The sequence below is a fragment of the Selaginella moellendorffii genome, unplaced genomic scaffold (assembly GCF_000143415.4).
Source record: "Selaginella moellendorffii unplaced genomic scaffold, v1.0 SELMOscaffold_146, whole genome shotgun sequence".
Taxonomy (NCBI): domain Eukaryota; kingdom Viridiplantae; phylum Streptophyta; class Lycopodiopsida; order Selaginellales; family Selaginellaceae; genus Selaginella; species Selaginella moellendorffii.
In genome coordinates, this window is record NW_003314407.1 from 276,561 (window position 1) to 303,747 (window position 27,187).

The 27,187-nt window shown below is 44.4% G+C and overlaps 6 protein-coding genes, 1 non-coding gene and 1 pseudogene across 7 annotated transcripts; 4 read left to right on the plus strand and 4 right to left on the minus strand.

Moving 5' to 3' along the window:
* Positions 1-326: 326 nt before the first annotated feature.
* On the minus strand, positions 327-2,555 carry LOC9652137 (exosome complex exonuclease RRP46 homolog). The gene is made up of 12 exons (XM_002992974.2): positions 2,433-2,555; positions 2,269-2,382; positions 2,116-2,216; positions 2,025-2,045; positions 1,886-1,958; positions 1,767-1,834; positions 1,585-1,705; positions 1,419-1,507; positions 1,131-1,361; positions 885-1,072; positions 606-768; positions 327-541 (listed from the first exon to the last, which is right to left on the minus strand). Exons 1-9 carry the CDS (start codon positions 2,539-2,541, stop codon positions 1,323-1,325), a joined length of 735 nt encoding a protein of 244 aa, XP_002993020.2. The 5' UTR covers positions 2,542-2,555; the 3' UTR covers positions 327-541; positions 606-768; positions 885-1,072; positions 1,131-1,322.
* TRNAL-CAA lies at positions 1,198-1,281 on the minus strand. Its single transcript has one exon. It is a non-coding gene; the product is annotated as a tRNA-Leu (tRNA).
* Positions 2,556-2,573: 18 nt separating the features above from the next.
* LOC9652138 (peroxidase 5) lies at positions 2,574-3,911 on the minus strand. Its single transcript, XM_002992975.2, has 4 exons — positions 3,586-3,911; positions 3,331-3,522; positions 3,102-3,267; positions 2,574-3,036 (listed from the first exon to the last, which is right to left on the minus strand). The coding sequence occupies exons 1-4, from the start codon at positions 3,790-3,792 to the stop codon at positions 2,630-2,632; spliced, it is 972 nt and encodes a 323-aa protein (XP_002993021.1). The 5' UTR covers positions 3,793-3,911; the 3' UTR covers positions 2,574-2,629.
* Positions 3,912-4,523: 612 nt separating this feature from the next.
* LOC9652139 (tubulin beta-1/beta-2 chain) lies at positions 4,524-8,843 on the plus strand. Its single transcript, XM_024666669.1, has 4 exons — positions 4,524-4,926; positions 4,992-5,261; positions 5,321-5,984; positions 8,608-8,843. Exons 1-4 carry the CDS (start codon positions 4,533-4,535, stop codon positions 8,732-8,734), a joined length of 1,455 nt encoding a protein of 484 aa, XP_024522437.1. The 5' UTR covers positions 4,524-4,532; the 3' UTR covers positions 8,735-8,843.
* Positions 8,844-9,833: 990 nt separating this feature from the next.
* Positions 9,834-11,045, minus strand: LOC9652108 (probable splicing factor 3B subunit 3). The gene is made up of 7 exons (XM_024666671.1): positions 10,893-11,045; positions 10,712-10,846; positions 10,552-10,631; positions 10,399-10,482; positions 10,261-10,348; positions 10,088-10,210; positions 9,834-10,007 (listed from the first exon to the last, which is right to left on the minus strand). Exons 1-7 carry the CDS (start codon positions 11,034-11,036, stop codon positions 9,957-9,959), a joined length of 705 nt encoding a protein of 234 aa, XP_024522439.1. The 5' UTR covers positions 11,037-11,045; the 3' UTR covers positions 9,834-9,956.
* Positions 11,046-15,972: 4,927 nt separating this feature from the next.
* Positions 15,973-18,091, plus strand: LOC9652140 (annotated as a pseudogene).
* A 3,526-nt stretch (positions 18,092-21,617) lies between these two features.
* On the plus strand, positions 21,618-22,772 carry LOC9652109 (replication protein A 70 kDa DNA-binding subunit C). The gene has a single exon (XM_024666681.1). The coding sequence runs from the start codon at positions 21,618-21,620 to the stop codon at positions 22,770-22,772; it is 1,155 nt and encodes a 384-aa protein (XP_024522449.1).
* Positions 22,773-25,005: 2,233 nt separating this feature from the next.
* On the plus strand, positions 25,006-26,863 carry LOC9652110 (pentatricopeptide repeat-containing protein At4g02750; the record flags this gene model as incomplete). Its single annotated transcript, XM_002992946.2, has 1 exon — positions 25,006-26,863. A coding segment is annotated over exon 1 (1,858 nt), but the record flags the coding sequence as incomplete, so codon positions are not given.
* Between the last annotated feature and the right edge of the window lie 324 nt (positions 26,864-27,187).

The window sequence follows — 27,187 nt, forward strand, 5'->3', positions numbered from 1 at the left end:
AAAATCTCTTCTTCTAACAAGGAGATATCGAGCGCAGCCAGGATTGAGGGATCGACACACACAATCTTTAACGCCACAGCATTGACTTGGGTGTCAAACTCTCGAAATCGAAGAAGCCCGCAAAGCCGTGATGCTGCTGCCTTGTAACGCATCCGCAAGAAATATGCCATGAAACACACGCACCTCGCGCGCGCTAGACATGCCCCCTGTGTGTGTGCGTGTGTTTTTGTTCTTCTTTTGGTTCTCTCCTCTGTTTTTTGCATGCTATAAGCTATCCATCTATCATAGAAAAAGCTTGGTAGCATCAGTATCAATCATGCATAGCGAGCTTTTCAATAACCCTTTGATTTCATGGATGCCGCATAGTGCCAGAGAAAGGTTCCTCTCTTTTCTTTCTTCTTCTTCTTTTGCTCTTGCGGTCCCATAATAATGCACTCAACCGACCATGCCACCACCATTTTCAACTTTACGATTTTCTTATGATATGAGCGCTGTGGCGAGCGACCGCAACAGGAAAACTGGCTTTGTGTCCAAGATCTACCTGCCAATAGAAAAGCTCTGCAGCGTCAGATCGAGAGCGATCCAAAATTTGAGGATAGGCTCACCTTTCATTGCTCAGGAGAGTTTCCGCACGATTCTCTTCCAATATCCATATCTACGCAACAGTGCCACAATTCACGCAAGCGTTTTCTTCCGTCCCACGCAAACACCCAGGTTTTGAGCGATCGTCCTTTCGTTGCAAGCTGTGGATGATGCCCAATGCATGCTCTGCACAAAGGGAAAAAAAAAAACAAGAAAAAAGGACGAGCACAGTGCATCAAAAAGTGCTCGTAAAAGATTTTCTGGTGACATCACCAGCTGAATGATGTAAGAGCAAAACGTACCTGTCAGCCGAGGTGTCAAAGGTCGCGCGTATTGATCCAATGAGATACGAGTACTGCCCAAGATGCTTCGTTATCTTCGACCAAACGATCCAGCAATAGGCATATGGATGATCCCAAAGGCTGCAAAGGCCCAGCTACGAAATCCGCGACCGTATCAAAGCGTGATGTTGGGAGCCATTTGCTGCGTCCTAAAACGCAAGACAAAAGACAAGTTAGCCACAACTTCCTCTGCTACAAAACACTCACTTATCACTGATATCGCCGACGAGATACGCAACTACACATGTTGTTTGTCCGCGTCGTCGTTCGTGACTGTCAGAAGTGGGATTTGAACCCACGCCCCCTCACGGAGACCAGCACTTGAGTCTGGCGCCTTAGACCGCTCGGCCATCCTGACGTTTGCGTATAATCTAACACTTAACAACAAGAACAAGAAATTTAGCTATCAGACGCCTTGGAATTAATGCCCATCGCGATCTGATAAAAGAGATCACATTAGTACCAATGCAACAACGAAGTAGCTTGGCTTTAAACCTGCTTTTTCTCGATGCTGCTCCTTGAAAACTCAGAAACCATCTTGCATGCGGCCTTTGCCCGCGCCAAGCAATCAAGGTAAGAATCCACTACACACGCAGAGAGACATATGCGAACAGCTGAGCTTGACAAGGAAAGAAACAACCGATGAAATTCTCGCTAGTACCGGACATGGAGCCGCGTGTGATAGATGTGACAATGGCATCTTCTCCAGAGTGTTGAGACATGCCAGGCACCACAGATGCGACCGGGCTCTTAAAAACCAAGCACACATGGGCCTGGATTCTCTGGTAACACAAAAGAGAAGGCTCCTTCAGAATAAAACCGGGAGGCTAATCAAATCAAAACCTGTTCCTCCATCCTTGTCGGATCCAGTAGAATCTCCCCTCCGCTAGTAACACCACAAGTTACAGCCGCTGCAAAGACGAAAAGGTGAGAAGTTTTTCAGGCCTCTGAGCTTTACGTACCAAGCAAACCATTCAAAGGGATGCCTGCGTCCACGAGCGCTGCACAAGCTGCATTCACTGCACAAGCAAGTAGCTGTACGCAAAGGGAGTCAAGAATGAACCAACCATACAGGATATGAATAAAATCGACCCAGGATACAGCCCCATCGTCACTCACAACCTGCACACGAAAAGGAAAAAACAAAGAGAAAGAGTTGGCACGGGAGCATGAAAGACGCGGTTTTGCCTGCCTGGACGATCACTGAAATGCCCGTATTTGGATGTTGTGCCGCCATGATAATGTACTCGATTGTTCTTCGCAAGATCACCTCAGCCTCTTTTTCAGAACTCCCTAGCAGAAAAAAATAAAAATAAAAGAAAGAATAAATGTAAGGAGGGCTCACCAGAAAGACCCGCTTTGGCTTTCCAGATCACTTCCACCGTCGCCCTCTCGGCGTTTTCCTGCTTCCCAGACACGGCCTTTGGCCCATACACTGCCGCGAGGACAATGCTCTTCTCTGCCAGCGGCGAGCATGCGGAGGAAATTCCAGAAAACGCGAAATCTCACCTTGCGACCAGCGCGCCGATCCGTGCGCCCGATGGAGCAAGCCTGTCGTGCACGCCAGCGGCCTGATCTGATCCGCGCTCCGCCCATCGCCTCTCGCCATCGTCGCCATGGACGCCCAAAACCCTAAACCCTAATCTCCGGTAGAGGGGGAAATTTGATTTTAAATTCTTTGGCGCAAACAAATCATAGACAATGTCTCAGTTGATGACGTGACACTTCTTCCGGATCTCGCCTTTCGATCCAGTCTTGACCTCCAATTCGCTCATCTTGATCATGGACTGGATGAAATTCCCAAGGAAGAATGACTCGTCCGCGGCGCTCTTGATCACCAGAGACTTCGTGAATGGATCATTGAGAAGGGCGGAGTCGGAGGTGAAGAGGCCGCGCCTCTTGAGCACTCCCTTGAAGTATTTCGTGTCTACTTTGAATGGGGTCTTCTCCATTGGGACGATTGGATCGACCCTGGTTGGAGGACGAGGGCACTGCCCTTTGAGAGTCTGGGCGAGAGCCGCATCGAGCGCTGGGTCCTGGTCGCCTCTCCCGGTGAAATTGTAGAGCCGGCTGTTGAAGGAGGAGCAAAGAGAGAATCCAATCGTGTGACCACCTAGATAATTCAATGACCCCATCGTAAGATTTGCACATCTATAGAGATTCTTGCAGAGACTGTACCTGAGAGGAAGACAAGATCACTCTTGCTTAAGTTCTTGGCTGCGAAGCTGGTGATGAGCTGCGTGATGTTGGATGTGGGTGGTGGAAGGAAGAGAGGGACGCGATTAAACATGGAAACTCGGCCGTCTCGACGTCCCGACCGGATGTTCCAGAATGGTCCGTGCGACTGAATACCAGAAGAGATTGATTAGTTTCGCGATAAGATGATTAGGAATGATAGATAAGATACCAGATGAACACCATCTCGCGCAGCGAAGGCTAGAATGTCAGCACAAGACACGATCCCCGGACAGACTTTCTCCACGGCTGCCTTGGCAGCGTCAATCACATCAAAGCCGCGAATGCTGGGGAAGTTTGCTGGGAAATCCTTCTCGGCCTGGTTTGTGGAGGTGGAATCAATGAGGATGGATCCATCACAGCCCTGATCAATCAAAGAGTTGACAAATGCTAAGTTTTTATGAGCCAAAGGTTTATCAAAACTTACTTCGACAAAGCAGTCGTGGAAATGCATACGCAAGATGGACGCACCAATTCGCCTGTCAGACAATGTGGCATTCACCATGACATCCATGACAATCTTCTCTGCCTGTGGACATCTCGTTTTGTAGAAGTCATACGAGAGATCCCCTCGGGCAGCGATGACAACAAGCAAGAACAGGCTCAAAACTCTCCAAACCTTATAATCACCCATCTAACTGATAACTCGAGGGCGATCTAGTTCGGGAGCTCCTTTTATACGCCCTTGAGATCGAGAAATCGGTGAACCCGGACCAGAGCGTGAAACCAGCCGCTGGGATGATTAAAACCCACGATTAAACCCACGATAAAATGTACATCACATTTCGTGAGCGCGTTGGACTCTCGCTGGACGATGCACACGCCTAGAACAAAAGTCTTCAATGGTTGTCTCAAACAAACAATAGTTTCAAACATAGTTTAGATCTTCTGTTCCTTGGCTAGCGGCCCACCGTTGGATGTCTCAAAACAGGTCAAAGAGAGAGATCACGTCTATACCGATCACAATCCTTGAGTGACTTGGAAGCCATGCTCCAAGATAATTAAAGAGAACTGACTGTTATGAATCCCTCGTTTTCTACTAGAAAGACGATAGCCACGATCTGACACGCGAATACTGAAAGTGTTGATCGATGTTCCCAGCTGCCAAACTCTGGTGTCACTGTCAACTTTGTCAACCCCTACGACTTATTTGTGGTTTATAGCACTTGATGTGTCTGAAAACAACGTAACCATGAGAAAGAACATGAAAAGCCATAAGTATGTTGACTTTGAGCCAACACTTGGTCAAACATAGTCGTAGTGCCGGCTGAACGGTAGTTAGGGCACGCGGCAAGTTCACTTGAAAACCTCTCCCATTCAGCAGGCGTCCCCCACAACACCCCAAGTCCTCCTCCCAGACACAGCTCTGCAAGTATGAGAGAGATTCTCCACATCCAAGGCGGCCAATGCGGCAACCAGATTGGAGCAAAGTTCTGGGAGGTTGTGTGTGATGAGCACGGTATTGATCCCACCGGAACTTACCACGGCGACTCCGACCTCCAACTGGAGAGGATCAACGTCTACTTCAACGAGGCCAGCGGCGGACGCTATGTGCCGAGAGCGGTGCTCATGGATTTGGAGCCGGGTACCATGGACAGTGTGAGGTCGGGGCCGTATGGACAAATCTTCCGGCCGGACAACTTCGTCTTCGGACAAACCGGAGCTGGTAACAACTGGGCCAAGGGACACTACACGGAGGGCGCCGAATTGATCGACTCGGTGTTGGATGTTGTGAGGAAGGAGGCCGAGGGATGCGATTGTCTCCAAGGCAAAGCACAAAACCCATGATCAAACTTGCGGATTCTTTGCTTAACTCTTGTGCTTGCGTTTCAGGCTTCCAGATCTCCCACTCCATGGGAGGCGGGACAGGGTCGGGGATGGGGACGCTGCTCATCTCCAAGATCCGCGAGGAATACCCCGACCGCATGATGCTCACATTCTCCATCATGCCGTCGCCCAAGGTGTCGGACACGGTGGTGGAGCCGTACAACGCCACGCTGTCCGTACACCAGCTGGTGGAGAACGCGGACGAGTGCATGGCGCTGGACAACGAGGCGCTGTACGACATCTGCTTCCGTACGCTCAAGCTGACCACGCCCACATGTAAGTCGACCGTTGACATTTCCTGACCGCTGTAACCGTTGACTGTTGTTTTCTTGCAGTCGGCGACTTGAACCACCTGATATCGGCGACCATGAGCGGCGTGACGTGCTGCTTGCGCTTCCCCGGTCAACTCAACTCCGACCTCCGCAAGCTGGCGGTCAACCTCATCCCCTTCCCGCGCCTCCACTTCTTCATGGTGGGATTCGCGCCGTTGACCTCCCGGGGGTCGCAGCAGTACCGCGCGCTGACGGTGCCGGAGCTCACCCAGCAGATGTGGGACGCCAAGAACATGATGTGCGCCGCCGATCCCCGCCACGGCCGCTACCTCACCGCCTCGGCCATGTTCCGCGGCCGCATGAGCACCAAGGAGGTTGACGAGCAGATGCTCAACGTCCAGAACAAGAACTCGTCCTACTTCGTGGAGTGGATCCCCAACAACGTCAAGTCGAGCGTGTGCGACATCCCGCCCAAGGGACTGAAGATGTCGGCCACCTTCATCGGCAACTCCACCGCCATCCAGGAGATGTTCAAGCGGGTGAGCGAGCAGTTCACGGCCATGTTTCGAAGGAAGGCATTCCTGCACTGGTACACGGGCGAGGGGATGGACGAGATGGAGTTCACCGAGGCCGAGAGCAACATGAACGACCTCGTGTCCGAATACCAGCAGTACCAAGACGCGTCCGCCGACGAGGAGGGAGAGTTTGAAGAGGAGGGCGGCGAGGCATAGGCTCTCCGGTTCGATCAAAGCCATAGATGCCGGGAATTAACTGCTGTTGCTGTAGTTTAGTTAGCTAGTGTCGTGTATCGAGCACCAGACATGAAGAACTTGGCGTCCAGTTTAACGAGTGAGAAAGCATATCGAAGAAGCCCAGCAAACTTTTGATCTTATCGTCGCCACTTACAACTTAGTCGCTCAAACAAACATGATCTCGGAGTATGCATCTTTGTTTGATAGCAAGAAGCAAATTCCTTGCATGCCATACCTCATGGGCCTGGAAGGGATCCAATCACAAACCATCGACCATAACTCTCTAGCTCCGTAGCTTGGCCTGCCCGTTTGCCTGTACCAGTATTTACAAACTCCCTACCTCTTTTCTACGTGACCGTGTGGTGGATCTTTTCAAGCAGCCGTAGGACTCGCTCCACCTGTAGTTCCGGCGAGTAAGCTCCTCCGGACTTCCGGAGCACCATCGGTCCGGGCTCTTTCAGCACTGCCACTTGCTCTGCGCTTGTCAGCTCCAGAAACTGTTCCAGTAAGTCTCCATCTAAAACTTCCTTGACGCCAGCCTGCTTCCACAACACACATCAGTCGTAGTTCACGGCATAACATCTTCAACAAAACACCTACCGGACGACCCTGGCCTCGAAAACGGGCATGATCATTTCCAAGGACGGGAGCTGTGGCGGGTAAAAATGACAGTCTCCTCTGCAATGCTTGCAGAAGGCTATACTCCTCCCTGAATCGAAAGAGAATTCATGGTTGTTATCTGTATTAGTACTTGGAAAACTTCGGTACCCTGTTATGCGAACGAAGATAAAGACGCTTCCGAGCAAGGTGGTTGCAATAACACATGACTTTCCCATGTTAGGTATTAACCGATCAACGCTGCAGCTGTCTTCTACTGCTTTGAACGCAAATGATCCCTGCCAAAAACAACAGAACATTCCCGTGAAGTATCCTTGCAGAGAAAGCGGGAGGTTCGAACCTTGCGTACAGTCGTACAGACTTCACCAATATGGAACCAGCAGTGAGCTTCCAGATTCTTCTCTGGACTGCCGCTGTCTGTACATTCCGAGCGATTAGAGAAGTCAAAACATGGATACAACTTGAATCACACTTGCCTTCTGTCTCTTCGTTCGTAGATAAGGCGCAGAAGTTTCCATGGCGGTCCACGACCACAGCAGTGTCAACATCTACCAATGTACAGTCAGAAACCAGACGTCTCATTGGATCGCATCGGATCGGTTCCAGCTTCTTGGAATCCTGCAGACATGAGATATATGAGCCAAGAATGAGAAATCTGTTTGCTATACCTCTCTATATGTAAACAACAAAACACCATCGCGACAGTCTCCAACAGCAATTGTTGTAAAACGAACAGAAATACTGGTAATCACAAAGCGCGTTTTTATTGATGCCAGCTTCTTCCATCGCCTGGGACTTTCGTCCATGGAAGCAATTCCTAGACAAAACAGCTGATCGCTTGATCCTTAGCACCTCAGAGAGAGAGAGAGAGAAAACAAAAAACAAGAAAGAACAGCAAATACTTACGTGATTCCCAGCACAAGCTAACACATATTGTCCTAGATACGAAGCCACAGCATTGACAGGCCCGGGTAAGCCAACATTAGCCCTGGGTACGAAACAGTAGTCGTCAGGCTGGAAGACGATAGATGCTCCTCCACTAGACTCGCTGGCGGGGCTTGACATCGGGCTATGAGGACTGGGCGGTGGTGGTGCGTCCAGGTAAAGCACCACCAAAACACCCCTTGAAGAGCTGGGAAAATAGCCAGTGTTAGACACACAGAAGCTACGAAAACAAAAAAACTAAAATGCTTGCCTTTCAGCTTCTCCCGTTGCCATGACTGCTCTTCGAGTGTCGGACGCAGTTCCCACGAGAAGAAGCTGCTCGTCACCCAACTTCATGAGCTCCATACACTTGACTATTTGTCCCACTCCAAATGGATGAACGCACAACACTGCGCCACTGAGTGGCTCAATGCAACACACGTCCGACCGGTGCTCGGAGAGAAGTCGCAAAACAATAAGGACTCCTGACTCGGGGTGGTACAGGACCCGCCTCCCAGTGCATCCCAGGCGAAGCTTTTGCACGTTGAGTGTTCTTGACTGCTCCATTTCAACCTGGCAGGCAAAGAAGATAGAAGCTTTAGGTGAGACAACAAATATCTGTGTACTTTAAAGAGGAGTTTACCAGATGGAGGCTGCAGTCTGCAAGAAAAATGATGCCTTTGGGACAATCTTTCGAGCAAACGGGCGTTGCATGCGTTGAAGGTTGAAAAGAGATCGACGTGTATGAAATCCTCTTGGCCATCTGAAGCAACCAGGGGCGATCACTTAGAGCAATGATATCGGCCCGCAGTGCGCACGCCTCCAACGGGACCAGGCACACTGGCGATACTCCCAGCCGACGAGCTGCTATGAGATGGAGTTCAGCTGGTTTACTCAAAACCAGTGAGGGCGTATCCTCCGGCCATTCATACCGAAGCAGCATCCCGTTTCTCAGTCCGGCCAGAATGTAGAGGCGATCAAACAAGGCCAGCCGGACGTCCTGTGGTATGCACCCGCTAACTGCAGTGCCAACCGAGGTGATCAATGACACTTGACCGACGGCAAAGGGAGCAAACTTGTCGCCAGGAACAATCGACAGGAGCTCGACCGAAGGCTTGTGTGTGCCGACGACGCAAACATTCCCGAGATCCACCCCGGCTGGGACTGTATTCCCTGCGTGTAGCCCGGCGATAGTTGGAGGTACGGGGATGGATATATCTCCTTGCGGAATAGAGATACACGATATCTCCGCCTCCATCATACAAAGCTGAAGCTCTACCAGTTCAAAGCTCTCGGCCGAAGTCTGGGTGGTTCCAAGCATCAGAAGCAGACCTGGTCGTGCCAGAGCCAGAATAACTCTGCTGCGACAGACAGCCCCCACACTGATCGGGTATCCCGGTTTCCTCCATGTCGTGGACAATGGACTGCTGCCTGAAACACCTGCCGGATGAGCCGCCTTCGTGGGAGAACAAAGCTTGACCTCGTACCGCCAGACCTGTGCCACCCATCCATCTTCGACTAAACCGCAGGCCAGAGTATTGACTTGAGATTCGAAGCCAACAGCATCCGTGATGTCCACAAAGTTCAATCCCACCGACAGAACTCGAGTCTCCTCCACGAAGGAAATCAGGAAGAAGGCATGGTATGGATCCTTGAAACGGTACCTCATCGTCCATATCCCTGACACGCCTTGGTAGACAGGAGGCGTACAAATAAGCTTTTCCACGCTGTTGCCATTCCGTATGATTCTAACCGAGCCTTCCTCGTCACCACCGCAGCATGCAAACATCTGGTCTTGCTTCTCCCCGTAGTAATCCACCAGCGAGAAGTCCAGTATAGGAGCGATGTTCTGAACGAAGCTCTGGAAACTCAGCTGCCCGTCTTCCACCTTTAAAACATGCCCGTCTCCCATCTCTATCATTGCAGTCATAAACCCGTCGCTCGTCCAGAGAAGAAGCCTGCACTGTGAACACTTGTACTGGCAGTCTCTAACAAGAGTTGGCCTTCCAGAGGCAGCATCCGGACTTAGCGTGACAACGTCGATACCTCCTTTCCCTGTACTGAAAGCCAGTCTAGCCTGGCCCTTGCTATCTGGTTCCCAGCACCATGCACTGATAAAGAGCTTGGCTCTGGCTCCATACTCGTCATCTGGAGCCCGGTAATAAGGTCTCGGACGCTCTTCGGCATCCACCACTGTATCTCTGAAGTCTAGCAAGCTGAATGCCACTAAGTTTGCCGGATAAGTCGTCGTGCCGATGGCCCTTGCGTCCACAAGTACAATCTCACCGAGCCGAAGCAGTAGCACGAACCCCGGGAATGCGGGCATCTCCACAACACCATAAGTTAGAAAATCGATGGCCGGCTCTCCAGAAGGATGATACCGTGCTCCCAAGTGTATCGAACGCTCATTCGTGTCGCAAAGTAGAACTTGCAGTTCGTTCGACAGAGCACCCTTCCTGTAAGGAACACTCCCGAGTTACTCTCAATCCTGGTGAGCAGAAAATTATCTAGACCCTGTGTACCTATGCAAAATTACCGCGAGCAAAAGCTGGTGGGATTCCTCTGGGCTAGCAACAAAGGCCATGCTCCATATCGTTCCCCATCCATACGTTGACTCTGCGTCATTTGCTACGTTACCCGCTGCTGGATATCTTATGGCCTGAAGGAAGGGTGTCAGGCAACTAGTTCCAGAAAGAAAAACACACTAGCCTTCTCGACGACATTCTCCCCAGCTGCAACAGAGGTAGGAAATATTGCTACCAAATCTTCGATAGCAGAAACCGCTACAGCGCGAGATCTGTATCACAAAAGGTTTCCTATGAAATCAAACGTTCGACTTTATCGCACCTGGAGTCGACAGCAAGTAGCCATCCGAGCTCGCGAAGAGAAGTCCCGGGATGAGAGAGATGAATTTGACTGACAGCCACAAACCTGTAAAAGAGAAAGAGAAAACAGTTAAGAAGAGCGAAAAAATCCTTGTTTTTTCTATTTCCATGGTACCTGTGCAGATCGACACTGAAAGTCAGGAAGGAGAGTTTTCCGGAATCTGAAAGCAGCACGAGTAAGTCCTTGCCGTAGGTCTATGATAGAGAGATGGAACATTAGTTAACAGTAGACTATAGCACAGGACATCGTTCTAAAGCATAGAATTTTATCTTACCTGCGAGTAAGGAGCTCGACGATGTTCATTCCAAGGGAGCAATTTCATGTCCTTGATGATTCCAAACACACTCTGCTCACACACCGGCTGCACGCTCCCATCTTCGACGAGCACGACAAGCTCCAGGGCGGTCTCCTGCGCGCAAATTCCAGCTCAAAACCAAGATAGATGGAGCTCCTACCTTGCCGAAGACCACCTCCAGCATCAGCGGCGATCGAATGTGGCCGCACACAGCATGAGAGACGACGCTGCTCTTCTGGAGGCATTTGGCGAGATAGAGAACCTCGCTGTCGTCCTCGGCAGCGCTCGCGTCCTGGACTGCCATGACTTCGCGAACTTTAGGGCATTATGTTAACCTAAAATGTCTACGAATATTCCCACTTTTACCCTTTCGTTTTACAGCAAATCAAAAGAAAAAAACTTTTTTGACCTCGTGTATGTCTTATGAAAGAAGAAGAATTTGAAGAACATCATACTCCCTTATTTAAACGTGCTATTGGCATATGGCATCCGGCGTCTTTTATTCCATTTTTAGAATATTATTTCTGAATCATACTCCCTTATTTAAACGTGCTATTGGCATATGGCATCCGGCGTCTTTTATTCCATTTTTAGAATATTATTTCTGAATCATACTCCCTTATTTAAACGTGCTATTGGCATATGGCATCCGGCGTCTTTTATTCCATTTTTAGAATATTATTTCTGAATATGCTTATAATCTAACGGTTGAAATTGAAAACCTTCAAATAGATGGCATAGATCAAAGTGCCAAGGGGTGGCAACTCTTCAAATTTGAATTTGATGACCCTCCAAATCAAGTGAATCTTTTAGGGCGATCGAGCAGATTGTGAGCTGCAACCTCTCTCTCTCTCTCTCTCTCTCTCTCTCTGTGTCTGTCTGTGTGTCTCTGTGGTGGTGAACGCAGCAGCGGGAGTGTGCATACCCTTTGCAAAAGGCTGGATCGTTGATTGTTCATCGCCATTCACAACACACACACAGGTCAATGGCGGACAGTCTGAAAAATACGATCTCCAGCTCTGTGACAACTTCTCCACTGGCTGATGCTCCCGGATTTCTCACCCTGTAACGGATTTCTCATGGATTTCTCTTGATCTCTGATGCTAACGTTGTTTCTGTTGCACAGGAGCGAGTAACAGAGGGCTGTTTGGGAGTTCAAGATTTTTTTTCTTTTGCTCGTGTCCAGAAAACCAACGACCTTTGGGCTAAACACTCTAAAGTCGTTTATCTAAACTCTTGGGATGCTATTAGAAAGATTCATGAGCGCATGTTTAGTCTGATGACTTCTCCAGTTTTCTTGCTTGTTTGAAATGCAGATTCAAATTAGTGGCGAGAAACTGACTCCACCGTTTTCAGCCTGTCAAAGCTCTTGGTTTTGGTGGCAGAAGCAAAAGGCTGGATCGTTGATTGTTCATCGCCATTCGCGACACATGCACAGGTCAATGGCGGACAGTCTGAAGAACACGATCTCCAGCTCTGGGACGAGTTTCCCACTGGCTGCTGCTCCCGGATTTCTCACCCTGTCACGCCAAGGGCTTGCAACACGATTCCCAGCATGCAAATGGCTGAACTCTCATTTCTCTTGATCTCTAAGGCTAACTTGGTTTTTGTTGCGCAGGAGCGAGTAACAGAGGGCTGTTTGGGAGTTCAAGATTTTGTTTCTTTTATTCGTGTCCAGACAACCAACGGCCTTTGGGCTAAACACTCTAAAGTCGTTTATCTAAACTCTCGGGATGCTATTAGAAAGGTTCATAAGCCTATGTTTAGTCTGATAACTTCTCTAGTTTTCTTGTTTGTTTGAAATGCAGATTCAAACTAGTGGCGCGAAATTGACTCCACCATTTTCAGCCTGTCAAATCTCTTGAATTTGGTGACACAGGAAGGCAAGTTTTTTCATAGTCGTTTCTTAATTATGGGATTAAAAAGCCTTTTTGTGATGCAAGTGTACAATCCCTCCTGTTCACCGTGTTGTGTGTGCCATACAATCTTGTCAAAGGAAAAATATTTATACCCAGTCACTGGTCATGTCATTGTTTGATACGACTTTGGAAGATCAAGAGACTGCAAATTTTATGGTACGTTTCCTCTTTCTTATGTTGTTCTTGTTGACGATTTCTTTAGGCCAGAGATATGCTGCGAGGTTTGGAGGTGACAGTGTTGTCAAGACATGATGCAGCTGCAGACCTGGTTCAGATGTATGCATATTCTCAGTGCTTCTTTACATGTGCATATTTTACTGACTCTTATTATGTACAACAAGGAGTACGTGCTTGGGCAGCTCATATATGATCAAGCAACGAAGAGACTGCCTGGTGCTCCTGGATCTCTCATCCTGTCGATTCCCAGCATGCATATGGCTCTAGGTTTTAAAATGATCCCTCGTTTCTCTTGATCTCTGTGGCTAACTTGTTCTTCTTGTGCAGGAGCAAGTAACAGAGGGTTGTTAGGGAGTTCAATATTTATTTTTCTTTTGCTCGTGTCCAGTCAAGACAACCAACAACCTTTGGGCTAAACACTCTAAAGTCGTTTATCTAAACTCTTGGGATGCTATTAGAAAGATTCATGAGTGCATGTTTAGTCTGATGACTTCTCCAGTTTTCTTGCTTGTTCTAAATGCAGATTCAAACTAGTGGTGAGAAACGGACTCCACCATTTTTGGCCTGTCAAATCTCTTGGTTTTGGTGACACAGGAAGGTGAGTTTTTTCATAGTCGTTTCTTATATATGGGATTAAAAAGCCTTTTTATGATGCAAGTGTAAATTTAGTAGAGTTGAAAGGTTCCTGCCAGTATTTTGCCATGAAGAGCACAGATAAGAGCGTCATAATCAGCAGAAACAATGTGATATTTCTGACTTAAAACTTGCACTGATCTTTTGAACAGGTTAATTGCGCATGTGCTGAAAGAGAGATTCAGGAATTGATCTTGCTTTCTAAATTGACTTTTCCTTGCAGATTACGACTCATGTTTGCTTAGCAAAAGACTTTTATCCTGCAGGGGAACTCTTCAAAAGGAGAAACAACCACTAAAATACGTTGATCAAGCTCCCCAAACCAGTGTACAAGTAGCATTTATCTTTGTTTGGTTTTGTACTTGTAAGATCCAGTTTTAACTGAGTTTTTTCTCTTTTCCCTCCAATTGCAGCGGATTGCCATGAGCATCAAGTGCAGAGCCTAGGATCTGCGTTGGCTGGCTCTGGGATCACATTGCCTCTAGATTTTTGCGATAGTGCCATTTTTTTGTTTTGTTGTGTGGATCAACTGCTAAGGCGTTCTTAAGGTGTCAGAGGATGATTATTCAGTGAGTGTGAGACAGATGAGCAAGAAAAACGGAAGCGCCTTCACAAGCATTGGTTCCAAGAGCAGACACACCAAAAAAAAAAAAAACTCTGGCATTTACATTATCTGGAGATGAGGTCAGACACACACCTACAGCTTACCCCTGCATTTGCAAAAGCCCCATTGGAAATGGCGACAAGAAATGTGTCAAATAGCACAAGAGAACGATACAACTAACTTCCAAAACAATCATTCATTCATATGTAGGCCTTTGATGTTTTGAAAAAAATGAGAGATGAAAACAAGAATAGAAAGAAAGAAAGAAAGAGAAAAAAAAAACCAAGTTTTGAAAAGCTGTGTCTTGAAAGCTTCCACTCCTTTTAAAGAAATACACACTCAAATATATCAAAACATTCTCCCAATTTTACAAAACACTTCAAAAACTTATCTGCCACCTTTTGCAAGCATTATATAACCCCGTCCCCTATTTAAGTCGTCTGCAAAGGATTTATCTCCTCGACCGTTCGAAATTGGATTTCCAAGCCGCGCCCCCGGGGCAGCATCGGCCCCGGGGGACGGCGCTCGCGTCATGTGTTCTCGGGGGAGCACGGGGCCCCCCTAACCTTAATCAGGTAACAGCTGAGGAGGTAGAGAGCACCGCATCTATATGAAAAAAGATCCTTGTTACAACCACCAAACTCCTGTGCCGTCTGCAAAGCAGTGCTTAGATCCCAGTAAATTCGACAAGCTACCAGCAGACTCTCTCACTCCTCTTGCCCAGCATCCCCTTGGAATCCTTCAGCTTCCCGGGCCTTGCAAACACATGCTGCTGAAGCGATCTGCAGTGAGATTCAAGCCATGGCTGCAGACTCCAAGAACTGCCACACGTTCACGAAAGCGATCTCCTCCTATTTCAAGGCCATGGCATGGAAGAGCTCTAGAGCTTCCCGTCCTTGTCATTTGCATGTAAAAACCTCTGAAAACATAACGGAAGAAGTAGAAATCTATCGTTTATAAAGTTAATTTGTAGTTTATAATTTTATCAACTGACTTTGAAAAGGTAGAACTCACCCAGCCAGCATATAATTCCCTTCACTTCCAACTCCCACTGCTCAAAAAGCCACTACAGATGCCCATCAATAGTCAGCATGATTGGCTCTTAAGAAAATAAGATTTCCATTTTACCTAGGCAGTTGAAAGCCTAAGTGAGGTTTCTGGCTGCACATTCTTTTTGTTCTAAAAAACTCGATATATCCTTAAAACAGTACATACCATCAAATCGATGATTGAGTTGTGCTGGAAATGATCACAGCTTATCCAAGGATCCAGCAAAAAACAAAGTTGCTTCTAAAGTTTCACAACATGGACTTCATATCTTGTAGTGGTGCATGATATTCAGTTACCAGAAAAACACAAACCCAGTAACTAATACTTGTATACATGCCCTCTAGGCTCTGTTGTCTCCCAGCTTGGCTGAGGTATTGCACCATACTTTTCACAGAAAAAAAAAATGTTTCAGGAACGGCCATCCCACTCGAATGGAGAATACATACTTGTATTCCAATTGGAATTCCATCTCTTTGCAAGAGTGAAAATAGGACTGCTATCAGTGACAAGATTGTAAGACTTTAGAAACAAATGATCAGCAAGCAGTGTAAAAATGAACAGTGAACAGTTGTTTGTAATGATTATGATACCCATGTGTCTTTAATTGGAAAGATTAGAAATGAATTTGATTGGTGTGTGGTCATAGAATAGGTTGCATTCAAAAGACCACACTTGAAACTCAATTAGAAAATAAAATTGTGTCGTGACAGGGCATTATGCATCTAGGTATATGTGTGCTCAACAAAACGACACCAGACTATATGTTACACACGTTTCTTTAGTTGCACTGTTTCTGAATCTCTGTAACTTTTGCATTCTCAAACTGTATCATTGAGTGCTTGAAGGCCCACATAAGGATGGGAGGGGACGAAGAGCTCACCGCCAGAGGCATCAATCCCTGTCTGATTCTAAACAAGTCCACCAATTTTGGAAAGAAAAGAGCTGGTGTTGCCGGCAACCAGTACAAGAAACCTAAGATCGGGTGCATGCCTGCCGACTTTCTTGAGTTTTTCCCAATTCAGGGGGATGCCGCACAGAATGATAAAACAGTTGTTTGTACACAGCAGCCAAGACAATGTTCCCAGTTTTGGAAAGCAGGAAATTACGATGGTTCTAACGCACAAACAATGTCAGGTCCTTGCTCATTATGACTGCTTTTTAAGGAAGTAACTCATTACGTGGTTTTGTAGCTGGAATGGACCACGTACGAATGCATCCCAAATTCCTTCATTCTAACGCAAGAAGCCACAAGTGGGCTTTTGGTGGTAATTCAAATAGGCATATCACTGTTCCTCTTTTCTTTCTAATGCATGATCTTACACTTTTTGCAGCAATAGCAGAGCTGCTTGATAATGCACTCGACCAGACAACAAATGGAGCGACATTTGCCAACATAGATGTTCTCAAGAATCCAGTTAATGGCACGCCAATGCTTCTGTTTGAAGGTTTGTAAGACTTTTTTTTTTTTTCCCTTTTTTCTTTCTTTATGCAAGTAACATTGTATTTGTTAATTTAGACAATGGTGGTGGAATGACTCTTGATCATTTGCGACAATGTATGCCCTTTGGGTATTCTGTAAATGACACAGCCAGTAGAACAATTGGACAATGTAAGTGCCATCTTTTTTTTTACATTTTTTAATATTATTTATACTACCAGATGGAAATGGTTTCAAAACAAGTACAATGCGCCTTGGTGCAGATGTCATTGTATTTTCAAAATCAAACATTGCAGTAGGTGACAGGTATAAGAGTTGACTGCCATATTTTTCGCCACTTTATTTAACATTGTGTACAGATTTATTCAAAGTGTGGGATTACTCTCTTATAGCTTTCTCCGTGATACAGTGCAGCAAGATATTATAGTTCCAATGGTTTTGAGTGGATAAATTCTCTTAGATGTGTATTCATCACATTGTTCATATTTGCAGCTGGATTATGAAGGATATGGGCTTGAGTTAAAAGAGATCCATAAATGTACACATCAAGATTGGAAAATTCGTATGGACGTAATCACTAAATGGAGTCCTTATCAAAATGAAGAATCTATTCATAGCCAAGTAGGTACTCTAGATCAATAATCTTAAGTTATGTGTCTCTACTATTCAAGTTCAAGAAAATTAATGACCAAGGGACAAGAATAATTATCTATAATCTTTGGGAGAATGACGAGCAACAAATTGAACTAGACTTCAAATCTGATCCTCATGTATGTTTTATATTTTAAAATTTTACTTTTCTGACACCCATCAAGGATATCTGAATTAGAAACGGTCGACATGACATACATTGTGAAATGGCAAACAAATATTCCAGTATTAAGCACTTTTTCCTGTACAAAAGTTCTCTACGGGTAAGAAAAAATTTAAAATACACTTTCTCATCCACTCAGGTTTGCAGGTATATATTTCAATGTTGTATTTGCATCTACCAGAAAACTTCAAGATCACTCTTCGAAATCAAGAAGTTAAACACTCTGACATAAGGAGTGATGCAATGCATATAGAGCAGTTTAATTTCAAGTTTCAAAATGATTTAAAAGTAGTTGTCCCCATTATTAAAATTTTCTTTGATATTTATTCAACTTTGAATGTAGATGTCTGCAAAAGTACACTTTTGGTACACACAACAAATAGATATACAAGGATTTAATGTCTACCACAAAAACCGACTTATTAAGGTAACCAATCATTCAAAAAGATCATTTTTCTCATTTAATATATGACAGCCCTTTTGGAAAATATGGAATTCATCACGAAAACAAGGGCGAGGTGTCTATGGCAAGTTTTACTATTCTACTATTAGTCTTTGATACATTCTTTAAGGTTATTTAGGAGTTTTGGAAGCAAACTTTGTGGAGCCCACTCATGATAAACAAGGTTTTGAAAGAACACCTATTGTTCAACAATTAGAGTATCAACTGCAAATCATGCAGAAAAGATTATGGTTGGCTTGTTTGTTTATACCTTTTTACTAAGTTCTTTTTCTACACAGGAAGGACTTTCAGAAAAAGCAGACCGATAGACCAGTTGCTGATGTTGCTTTTGCTACCGAGAAGAAAAACATGATGCATAAAGAAAAAACTTTATACCAGTTTCAGAATGAACAACAAATAGAACATCTTCACGGTAGAACCTTTTAACACAAGAATGATGTTTCTTTGCTAAAATATATTCACAATGCTAATCATTGTCCTTAGATTGCGAGGACACAGAACATTTTCAAAGAAAAGCAAAGAAGGGATCGGAATCTCACTTTGCTAATGAAATAGATAAGGTATTTGGTGTAAATTTGTGAGAAACATAACTTAAATTTAAGCTAACTCAAAATCTGATGATTTCCAGAATGTAAAATCACAAATGGCAGAGTTTCTATTTAGAAAAAAAACAGACACTGAGATCACCTCCACACTGAAAGATGCTCAGCCAATACATAACTTCCCTAAACTAGCTACATTGAGGAAACTATCACTGAAGTACGTATGAATTGTATCTATTACTGACTTCAAATTTCCATTTCAGAGCGGAGGCACATCTAAACATGGCAGTTGCTGAAAATCCAAAAGAATGTACTTGATCTTCCTCTAATCCCTCTCAGATGATTTTGTATTTTTTGAGCTGTATTTGTTATTATTACAGATTCAACAGCTGAACGGAATGATAAGTCTTATCAAGCAGTGGGCTATTCAATGAGCATGACAAATATTAAAATGAGATTGAGAAAAAGGAAAAACATCGTGTCTTACAGATATTAAAAAATAGATTGAGAAAAAAAGTTTTAAACTATACTATGGTCCTCTCATCATTAATTAGAATGATGGTATAAAACAAATTTCAAATTGTCAGAAAATAAACTAAATAAATCCAAATAATACAGCTCATCCAGCCGAACCAGATAGCAGCCCCCATGGAAGAGGAAGTCCATGTACGTATGGACGAGCTCCACCTGTGTAACAGACCACACGACATAGTTCCTCTCCTCAGGTGAGTGTGAAGGGTTTGGATTTGGCACACCAGCTTCTGCTTTAAAGGCAAAACCCAGCAGCAAACTTTGTTGAAAGGGAACCAATTTCTTAGCTTTGACAAAGTAGCACTGGCTTTTGCACCGTAATTTTTAAATATTACAGCTCTTCAACGATGGTTTGCAATAGTTCCCATTACTCTACTTGGTAGATAGAAATATTGCTCTGCTGAATTACAATCATTTGGAACCTGCATAAAAAAAGGCTTACACTTGACTTTTGTGTTTCTGGATTACACAACATCAACTTCTAGCATACAAGACAAGCATTCTTTGTGCAAAAAAATCATCCAGCACAAGACCATTATCACAGTCATACACTAGAAACCATGAGGAAACCAGGAGGAAGAGCGATACAGTATGAAAGAAAATGCGAGATAACTGACACAGTTCAAGCAGTGTACATGGATGGGAGCGGAAGAGGTGCAGCAGTACAAGGACTACCGTCCACAACAAGCCATACAGTTAGCAACAGCAATTTTGCATGATTGTTTATGTCTGGTGCTGCTACAGGTCGAGCATTTGACACGGGGTACCAGGGTAGTGGAGTAGACTTGCTTTATGATGCCCGACTGAATTTTCACGTACCGTTTGTCTCTTCCAGCTTAACGGCTGGGGTAGGACGAGGGTGGTTCGAGAGTTACATCGGAATCAGGTGTGGATCTTTTACTTGTCGCTGGGTTCTAACACCTGTTATCTTCAGCCTTTAGATTTTTTGAAAAGGTTTCCTTAACCGTGTAAGACAAGCACCGGGAAATGGAGATTACACAGGCCATCTCACATGCATGCCCTACTGTCTGGCTTATTGGATCGCATGCTTTGAGCAGCTGGTTGGAGCTGGTTGGATTCGTCTGATTTTCAGACGAAGAATCAGATAAAAAAAGAAAGAAAAGGAAAGTGTTTTTCCTGGGAGTTGTTTCCCTTCGCACACACTTGCCATATAAAAGCTTAAGAATGCATCAAGTACAAATAAACGAAGATCAAACTGTTTCGCTATGGATCAAAATGGTGTTCAGTAGTTGCATTCATAACCAGCAAGTGTAGCTGGAATTCGAGTGTTGGAAGATGCATCAGACACAATTTTGTGCTTATCTGGACGCAATCCGTTTCCATGGGCGTTGTAATCCTCTTTGGTCCTTATAACCTTGGTAACAAAAGGGAAAGACCTAGAAAAACGCCTGTGACTAGACATGACCATACTGTGTCGGTTCTCTGTGATTTTCAAGTCATGGAACTCCATCACCAGCGATTCATCCTTTTGCCGCCGGCAGAATCAGGATAGTAAAGCAAAGATTCCTTGCGTGTTATGACTACCTTCTTGGATGTGACGCGCTGCGCCTGGGATCCATTATGGGCGAACCACTTTGAGAAGTTTACAAAACCTTCACAGAACGTTTATGTCTCTGCTTCTGCAGGTGGCTTGGGATGAATCGACAAGGCCACGATTCCTTTAAGTTTTCTAGAGCACTTGCTGGTGGGAAAGAGGAGCCGTGTATTGCCACAGTTGTTATTAAACATGAAAATCGGTAGATCGTGGGAAGGGCTTTTGGCCGGTAGTGTAGAATCAGATTTTTTTTAAAAACAATGAACAAGAACTTAAGTTTTTCAAGAAGATAAACTACTTTTGCCACTAACTCTTCTGGAGAGGGAGGAGGAAGATAAAGTCGTAATCTTTTTTCCCCACTAATACAAGAATAAATTTTATTATTTCAACCAATGCATATGCATCAAGGCAGTGATAACAACGTTGCCAACGGTTTGATAAATGTGAACATTAGATAGCAGATATCACGGAGAAACCCTATCGTGAACAATCATGAAGTGCACAGATGATGGGATCAGAAGGGTCAAAGAAAATTCGAAAGAGGAACTCGTGTTGCGTGTGACGAATATAGATTCAAAGCCTGGTGCTCTGACCAAGAAGTTCTCTGTCACGGATGACAGAGAAATACTCGAGGCAATTGCATCACACCGAGTTTCAAGTTTAATAGATTCATGTGGTGCCCGTCTGAATTCGTTTGTAAAATTCCTAGACTACGCGTTCCTTGAGACAAATGGGAAACAGTAAGTGTATTTTCCTTTTGACAGAGCATTTTAAACACCAAAATATTCTGTAGGTCATTGATTGTTTCGGATGCATGCTTCCTGGATGGTGGAGTATGGAAGCGCACACACTCAAACCCTATCCTTCAAGATATGAAAGTGGTAAATCCTTTCTTTGGTTTTAATTCTAAAATAACTGCTACAATTGAACTTGCCAGGGACAAAAACGAGCCCAGGAGTCCATGGAAAAGGTATTTCACGTCTTAACCAGTTTATTCAATTTGTTCCCTTTGATACAGGGAGAGAGCTCAAAAAAGGCCGTCATAAAAGAGGTGTTCATCAAAGAAATCAGTGACCGTTCTTACAGGTGATCCTTCCGTGCAAGAGTCACACACAAGAACAAGTTGATACATTTCAACACGAAAAGATCTGGACGCATAATGTCATTTGACGTTGTCGATGTCCAGGGAACAGAGATTAGAATTATTGGCTCCGACGATTGTGCCTTGGTTTTGTCAGATAAGATTGTACAGGGTACAGTGTATTCATTTTCTGGTAGTGGTGGAATACGACGTTCCAATCAGGCATACACACCATTTGAAGTGACATGGGAGATTCAGGCTAACAAAGGTATGGAGTTTACAGCTTTGGATGAGGATGCAACGTTCCCAAGAATTGTCTTGGCAAAAACAAGCATATTAAGTGCGTGTCAGAAGGAAAGGGACTCTTTTGTCGATGTGGTTGGTATCGTAATATGGATCGGTACAATTACAGTAACATCTCGTGACAGTGGAACTTTTGTGAAGAAGAGAACATTGTGTCTAGGTGATGATTCAGGCCACAGTGTTGATCTATGTCTCTGGGATTTAAAAGCAGAAGAAGAGGGCTCATATATACAGGAGCGGATAGACAGTGGAGTTCAGCCAATAATATGTGTCAAGGGTGGAAAGGTATCGGACTACAATGGTAAATCACTTTCAGCAATTGGTGTGAGCACCATTCTTATTGAACCGGAAATGGAAGCAGTGGCTGATTTGAGAGAATGGATGACATTGTACTACAATGTCACTAACTTCATACATTTGAGCACTTCATCATCCAGACAGACTGTTAGCTGCACCACTACTTTATCAGAGATATCAAACATGCAGTTAAAGGTGTTAGAGAGTTCCCCTATCTATAGAGTGATAGCTACTGTGAAGGAAATGAAGACAGATGAGTTTTACTATAATGCATGCATCAATGTCTTGAATGCACGGCAATGTGGCAAAAAAACTACCCGAACAGCAGATGGTTGGTTCTGCAGTTATTGCAATATTGAGTCTGCCAACATGGAGTTCAAGTATGCTCTAAAGATGTGCATCGAGGATAGTAGCAGTCATGTGTGGGCCATTGCATTTCAAGAGGCTGCACAGGAAATAGTGGGAATGTCAGCAAAGGAACTAGCTACAATGCGAGATGAGAACTACCCTGCATTCTCACTACTTATCGATGGTATCCGCTCAAAGATTTACAAATTCAAAATCTGGAGCAAGCTTGAAAAATACCAAGACATGGAGAAGCTAAGGTTCTATATACTTGGACTTGACACCTAAGGTATGCAGATTCCATTCTAATCTTTTACACGTTGATATATTTATCTGTGTTTTGTTTTGTAGTTACATGGAACTTGCAAAAACAAATAAAATAAAACACACCTCCTAGCAAACATCAGCTCTGTTTGATGGTTATCTGTAGCAAGAAAGGAATATCAAGATACAAAAACTAAAAAAGGGAAAGAACAACAACACATGATTCTCAAGTGGACAATAAATGACAAATGCACCAACTGTATCAGAATTTAGCATGTTATAATGAACAAACACATAGTCCACCAGAAAATACAGTCATTTATACTTCAATACACATCACTTGCTTGCAGATGCAAAACCAGCAATTCTATACCAAAAATCCCTTTACCATACCATCCCATTAACTGCTCTTACCTCTGGAATGCCCAAATAATATACCAAATTGAGGAATATGATTGAGCCACCTCTTCATGTGTTGAATAATTCTTTTAAGCTTTGAGTCCAAGCTTGTATTATTCTATTCCAGTTAAACATTTAAGAAATAGTGTTTGGTTGCAATCACTAAGTAAAAACTAAATAAACCAAGTGCTTGTTACATATTGAACTAAAGCAAGTTTTAATAAATTGTTTTCTTTTTTGGATTAACATCTAACTATCCCAGCGGAGCTGGGTTCCCTGCTAGTTGTAATGTTTAAGAGACATTGGAGTACAAATATTCCTAACTGATTCTTGAGATAATCCCGCATCAGCATTGAGACGTCATCTATAGTCGTCCAAGCAAAAGCCATTCTCTTTATTGTTTCATATGTTTATTTGGGATCTTACAATGGGGCATTGATAGAAACATTTTATTAAAACAAGCAAACTTTTTTGGAAGCCCACATTTCGTATATCCATGGTTTAATATGGAATTGCTTTTGATAACTTGCAAATAAAATTAAATTACAATCATTTTGAAGTATTAGATATGAATTTACAAAACAATTTTTAGTTTTACAATTTGTACCTGATGCCCATAAAGATTTTTCATTCTTTTCATATAAAACTAGATTACCATCTTCCTGGAGCCTCAACTTACAATTTGTACCTCTATTTGCAGTTTTAGTAGACCATAATATAAGATTTTTGTAATATAATATTAAATTACAAATGCTATTGAGATATAAATGTGCTTTTCCATTTGGGGAAACTAAAAAAAAATTTGCTGACAAATACTGATGTGGCATATTGATATAGCCACTTATTAATGTACTAAGAAAAATATTACATTTAATCATGTTACCAACTGAAGTTAGTAATTCAGGTCTACGAGGAATATAGTTTCTTATCATATATTGAAAAGCATAATGTTCAGTTATAACAGTAACATAAGAAGCAGCAACATTTACTATTTGACCATAAGCTTCTTCCAAAAGTGCACCTAAGTCACCTCTTATAACAGATCCAGGATCAGTACCACCAGCTGCATTCATTGCACATTTTGCAAATGATCGTTCAACTCTGCTATAAATCCAAAGACTAATAGAAATAGTTGTACTAGTTCCATCGTCATGTTCAAGTACAGCTGTACCATCTTGTCTTTGACCTCTTGGATAATTATCATTGGTTATGACAGCAATCATTCCTCCAATACCATTTAAAATCGCACGAACAGAGTCGTCATCTAATGCATTTAACTCACCATAATCAATTTGATAAGAGGATTGTACTTGTGAAAAAAAACTAGATAATAAAAATAAATTAAAAAAATAAATAAAATTCATAATTAGTAATATATAGTACTAAGATTTTATTATAGTAATTTTCTTGACAACCCCCTTATCCCATATCCATATATATGTAGTATTAGCTTGTATTTTAACCTTTTATACAATCATTTAAGTAACATAAAAAAGTGGTGTAATCCTTGAGAATTGCGTCATTATTAAACGACAAAGGCGGGGAAGAAGGCGGGAAGCTCTCCGGCGGAAGTCTAAGAATATAAAAATGTCCCAAACTAAACTTAACTTGGACTCAAGCCTCGCCACTAAGTGCTTGGAACCGCAAATGCAGTGAGCTCGTCAGGCTTGATGCCATCAAGCACCATGAGCTGGAAGAAATGAAATGAATCTTCCATTAGACCATTCTGGACATACGCCTGGATCATAGAATTATCGAATGAAAAACGTTGCCAACCTCTGCACAAGCCAGCGGCCGTCCCATAGGTATGTCAACCTAAGAAGTTCCCACTGTTTTCAGTGGCTTCACGGAATATGTTATGCCCGTGAAATGGCGCGACGAAGAAACGCTCCATTACCTCTCGCGAGCCGTGAGATCTTGTGGGATCAATCGGGACCTCGCGGAGGGCAAGCGCATCCACGCAAGAATTCTCGAAGGAAGCCACAGCAAAAACAGGTATCTCACCAATCTCCTCATCGAGATGTATGGGAAATGTGGCAGCCTCGAAGACGCACAATCGGTGCTCGACTCCATCGACAACCCAAATCGCTTCTCCTACACGCTCATGATCCAGGCGTATGCCCACAGCGGCCACGCCCGGTTCATGCGCCAGGCGCGATTCTTGCTGGATCGAATGCCTGAGGCCGACGCTGTCGCAGCCAACATCATGATCAAGGGATACATACGACTGGGCGATCTTTGCAGCGCCCAAGAGATCTTTGACCGGATGGATCACAAGACGCTGGCAACCTCGAGCCTCATGATCGCGGCATATGCCCAATGTGGGCATCTCTACGAATCCTGGAACTTGTTCTTACGAATGGAAAGCCGGGACTTTCTTATCTGGACGGCACTTGTGACTGCGTGTGCTGATATTGGTAAACTCGACGAAGCTCTTCGAGTGCTTCATCAGATGCCCAAGTGGGATGTTGTCCCGTGGACTGTTGTTCTTACAGCATTTGCCCGGTTTGGGCATTATGATTCTGCTAGAAGACTATTTGATAGTATGCCGTACACAGATAGGATCTCTCAAAATGCAATGCTCAATGTGTATGGACAAGATAATAGGACTCACGAATTGAAACAGCTCTTCCACAACATGCCCGAGCGGGATATCATAAGCTGGACTTCTATGATGGCCGCAAATGCTACACAAGGTAATGTGGGCGATGCGCGAGGCTTGTTTGACAGGATCCCGCAGCGGAACACTGTGGCATGGAACACCATGATCCAGGCTTACGCCGAGAAGAAAAACCTCCATGAGGCTCTCTCGATGTTCATGGCGATGGAGCAGCCGGATGTCATCTCCTGGACGCACCTTATTGCTGCCTTCTCTGAAAATGGATTCCTTGATCAAGCCAAGTTCATGTTTGACAGGATCCCTCTGCGAGATATGGTCTCTTTCAATGGAATGCTTGCGGCTCTCCTCAAGAACGATCGTCTTGACGATGCCAAGGCAATGTTTAATGAGATCCCGGAGAGAAACCTGGCATCCTGGAATCTCTTGATCGGTGGGTTCTCGGACCGAGGAGAGCTTGACGCCGTGAAGCATTCGCTGGAGATAATCCCGCAGCGAGACTTCATATCGTGGAACTCATTGGTGGCAGTCTATGTCCAAGCTCATCAGCTCGACCAAGCAAAAGCCGCTTTTGACGAGCTTCCCCAGCGAGATTGGTCGTCATGGAATCTCTTAGTCTCGGGTTACGCTCAAACAGGAAAACTCCAAACAGCGGCACAATGGTTCGGTCGAATGCCGCAGTGGAACGTTGTCTCATGGAACGCTCTCATCGCCGGCCATGCCAAGCATGGCGTCGAGTCGATTGCATTGAATCTCCTCTCGAGCATGAGCCTGGAAGGAGTAATACCAGACTCAACCACATTTAGCAGCGTTTTGGCCGTCTACAGCCACAAAGGGATGCTGGCCGCCTGCCGAGAAATCTTTGGACTCATGGTCCGAGACCACTGGATCGATCCGAGCTTACAGCAGTTTTGCGGCGTGGTGGACGCCTTGGGCCGGAGTGGCAAGCTGAGCGAGGCTGAGGAGCTTGCGTCTGCCATGCCTTATTTGCCAAACCGTGCGGTATGCAATGCACTACTCGGTGCGTGTAACATCCATAGCGACGTGACTCGCGGTGGTAGAATGGCAAGCTGCGCAGTGGATGTGGCTCCAAGCTCAGGTACCTCCTACGTGCTCTTGTCCAATATGTCCTCTTGATGATAATTTAAAAATGTTTCTGTATTATTCTTGAATTCTTAGGCTACTATATATTAGCCCAGTGAAATTATAAAAGGAGAGAAAAAAGATACTGGAAGAATTAATAACATATAAAAGTAAAGACATATTTTAGTATTTTGAAGGCTGATAGTTTAAATTGACTTACGCTATTTTTCAATGTGGCAATTACAAGTAATATTAAAGATTTAACAAAATGATTTTGAATCCCATGCAGGTTTGAATTTGGGATTACTACTAAATGTTTTTTGATATGCATAATATAAAC

Bases quoted from the DNA above. Each gene is read 5' to 3' on its own strand.
- LOC9652108 (XM_024666671.1), bottom strand. From the start codon at position 11,036: ATGGCAGTCCAGGACGCGAGCGCTGCCGAGGACGACAGCGAGGTTCTC. The intron at 10,847-10,892 runs GTAGGAGCTCCA...ATTTGCGCGCAG, and splicing joins TGGAGGTGGTCTTCGGCAAG to GAGACCGCCCTGGAGCTTGT. The intron at 10,632-10,711 runs GTAAGATAAAAT...TCTCTATCATAG, and splicing joins GTCGAGCTCCTTACTCGCAG to ACCTACGGCAAGGACTTACT.
- LOC9652139 (XM_024666669.1), top strand. From the start codon at position 4,533: ATGAGAGAGATTCTCCACATCCAAGGCGGCCAATGCGGCAACCAGATT. The intron at 4,927-4,991 runs GCAAAGCACAAA...CTTGCGTTTCAG, and splicing joins GGGATGCGATTGTCTCCAAG to GCTTCCAGATCTCCCACTCC. The intron at 5,985-8,607 runs ATAGGCTCTCCG...ATGACACTTGAC, and splicing joins GAAGAGGAGGGCGGCGAGGC to CGACGGCAAAGGGAGCAAAC.
- LOC9652137 (XM_002992974.2), bottom strand. From the start codon at position 2,541: ATGGCGACGATGGCGAGAGGCGATGGGCGGAGCGCGGATCAGATCAGG. The intron at 1,835-1,885 runs GTACGTAAAGCT...TCGTCTTTGCAG, and splicing joins CCCTTTGAATGGTTTGCTTG to CGGCTGTAACTTGTGGTGTT. The intron at 1,706-1,766 runs GTTTTGATTTGA...TTGTGTTACCAG, and splicing joins CGACAAGGATGGAGGAACAG to AGAATCCAGGCCCATGTGTG.
- LOC9652109 (XM_024666681.1), top strand. From the start codon at position 21,618: ATGTCATTTGACGTTGTCGATGTCCAGGGAACAGAGATTAGAATTATT.
- LOC9652138 (XM_002992975.2), bottom strand. From the start codon at position 3,792: ATGGGTGATTATAAGGTTTGGAGAGTTTTGAGCCTGTTCTTGCTTGTT. The intron at 3,268-3,330 runs GTATCTTATCTA...TCTGGTATTCAG, and splicing joins CGCGAGATGGTGTTCATCTG to TCGCACGGACCATTCTGGAA. The intron at 3,037-3,101 runs GTACAGTCTCTG...TGAATTATCTAG, and splicing joins TGATCTTGTCTTCCTCTCAG to GTGGTCACACGATTGGATTC.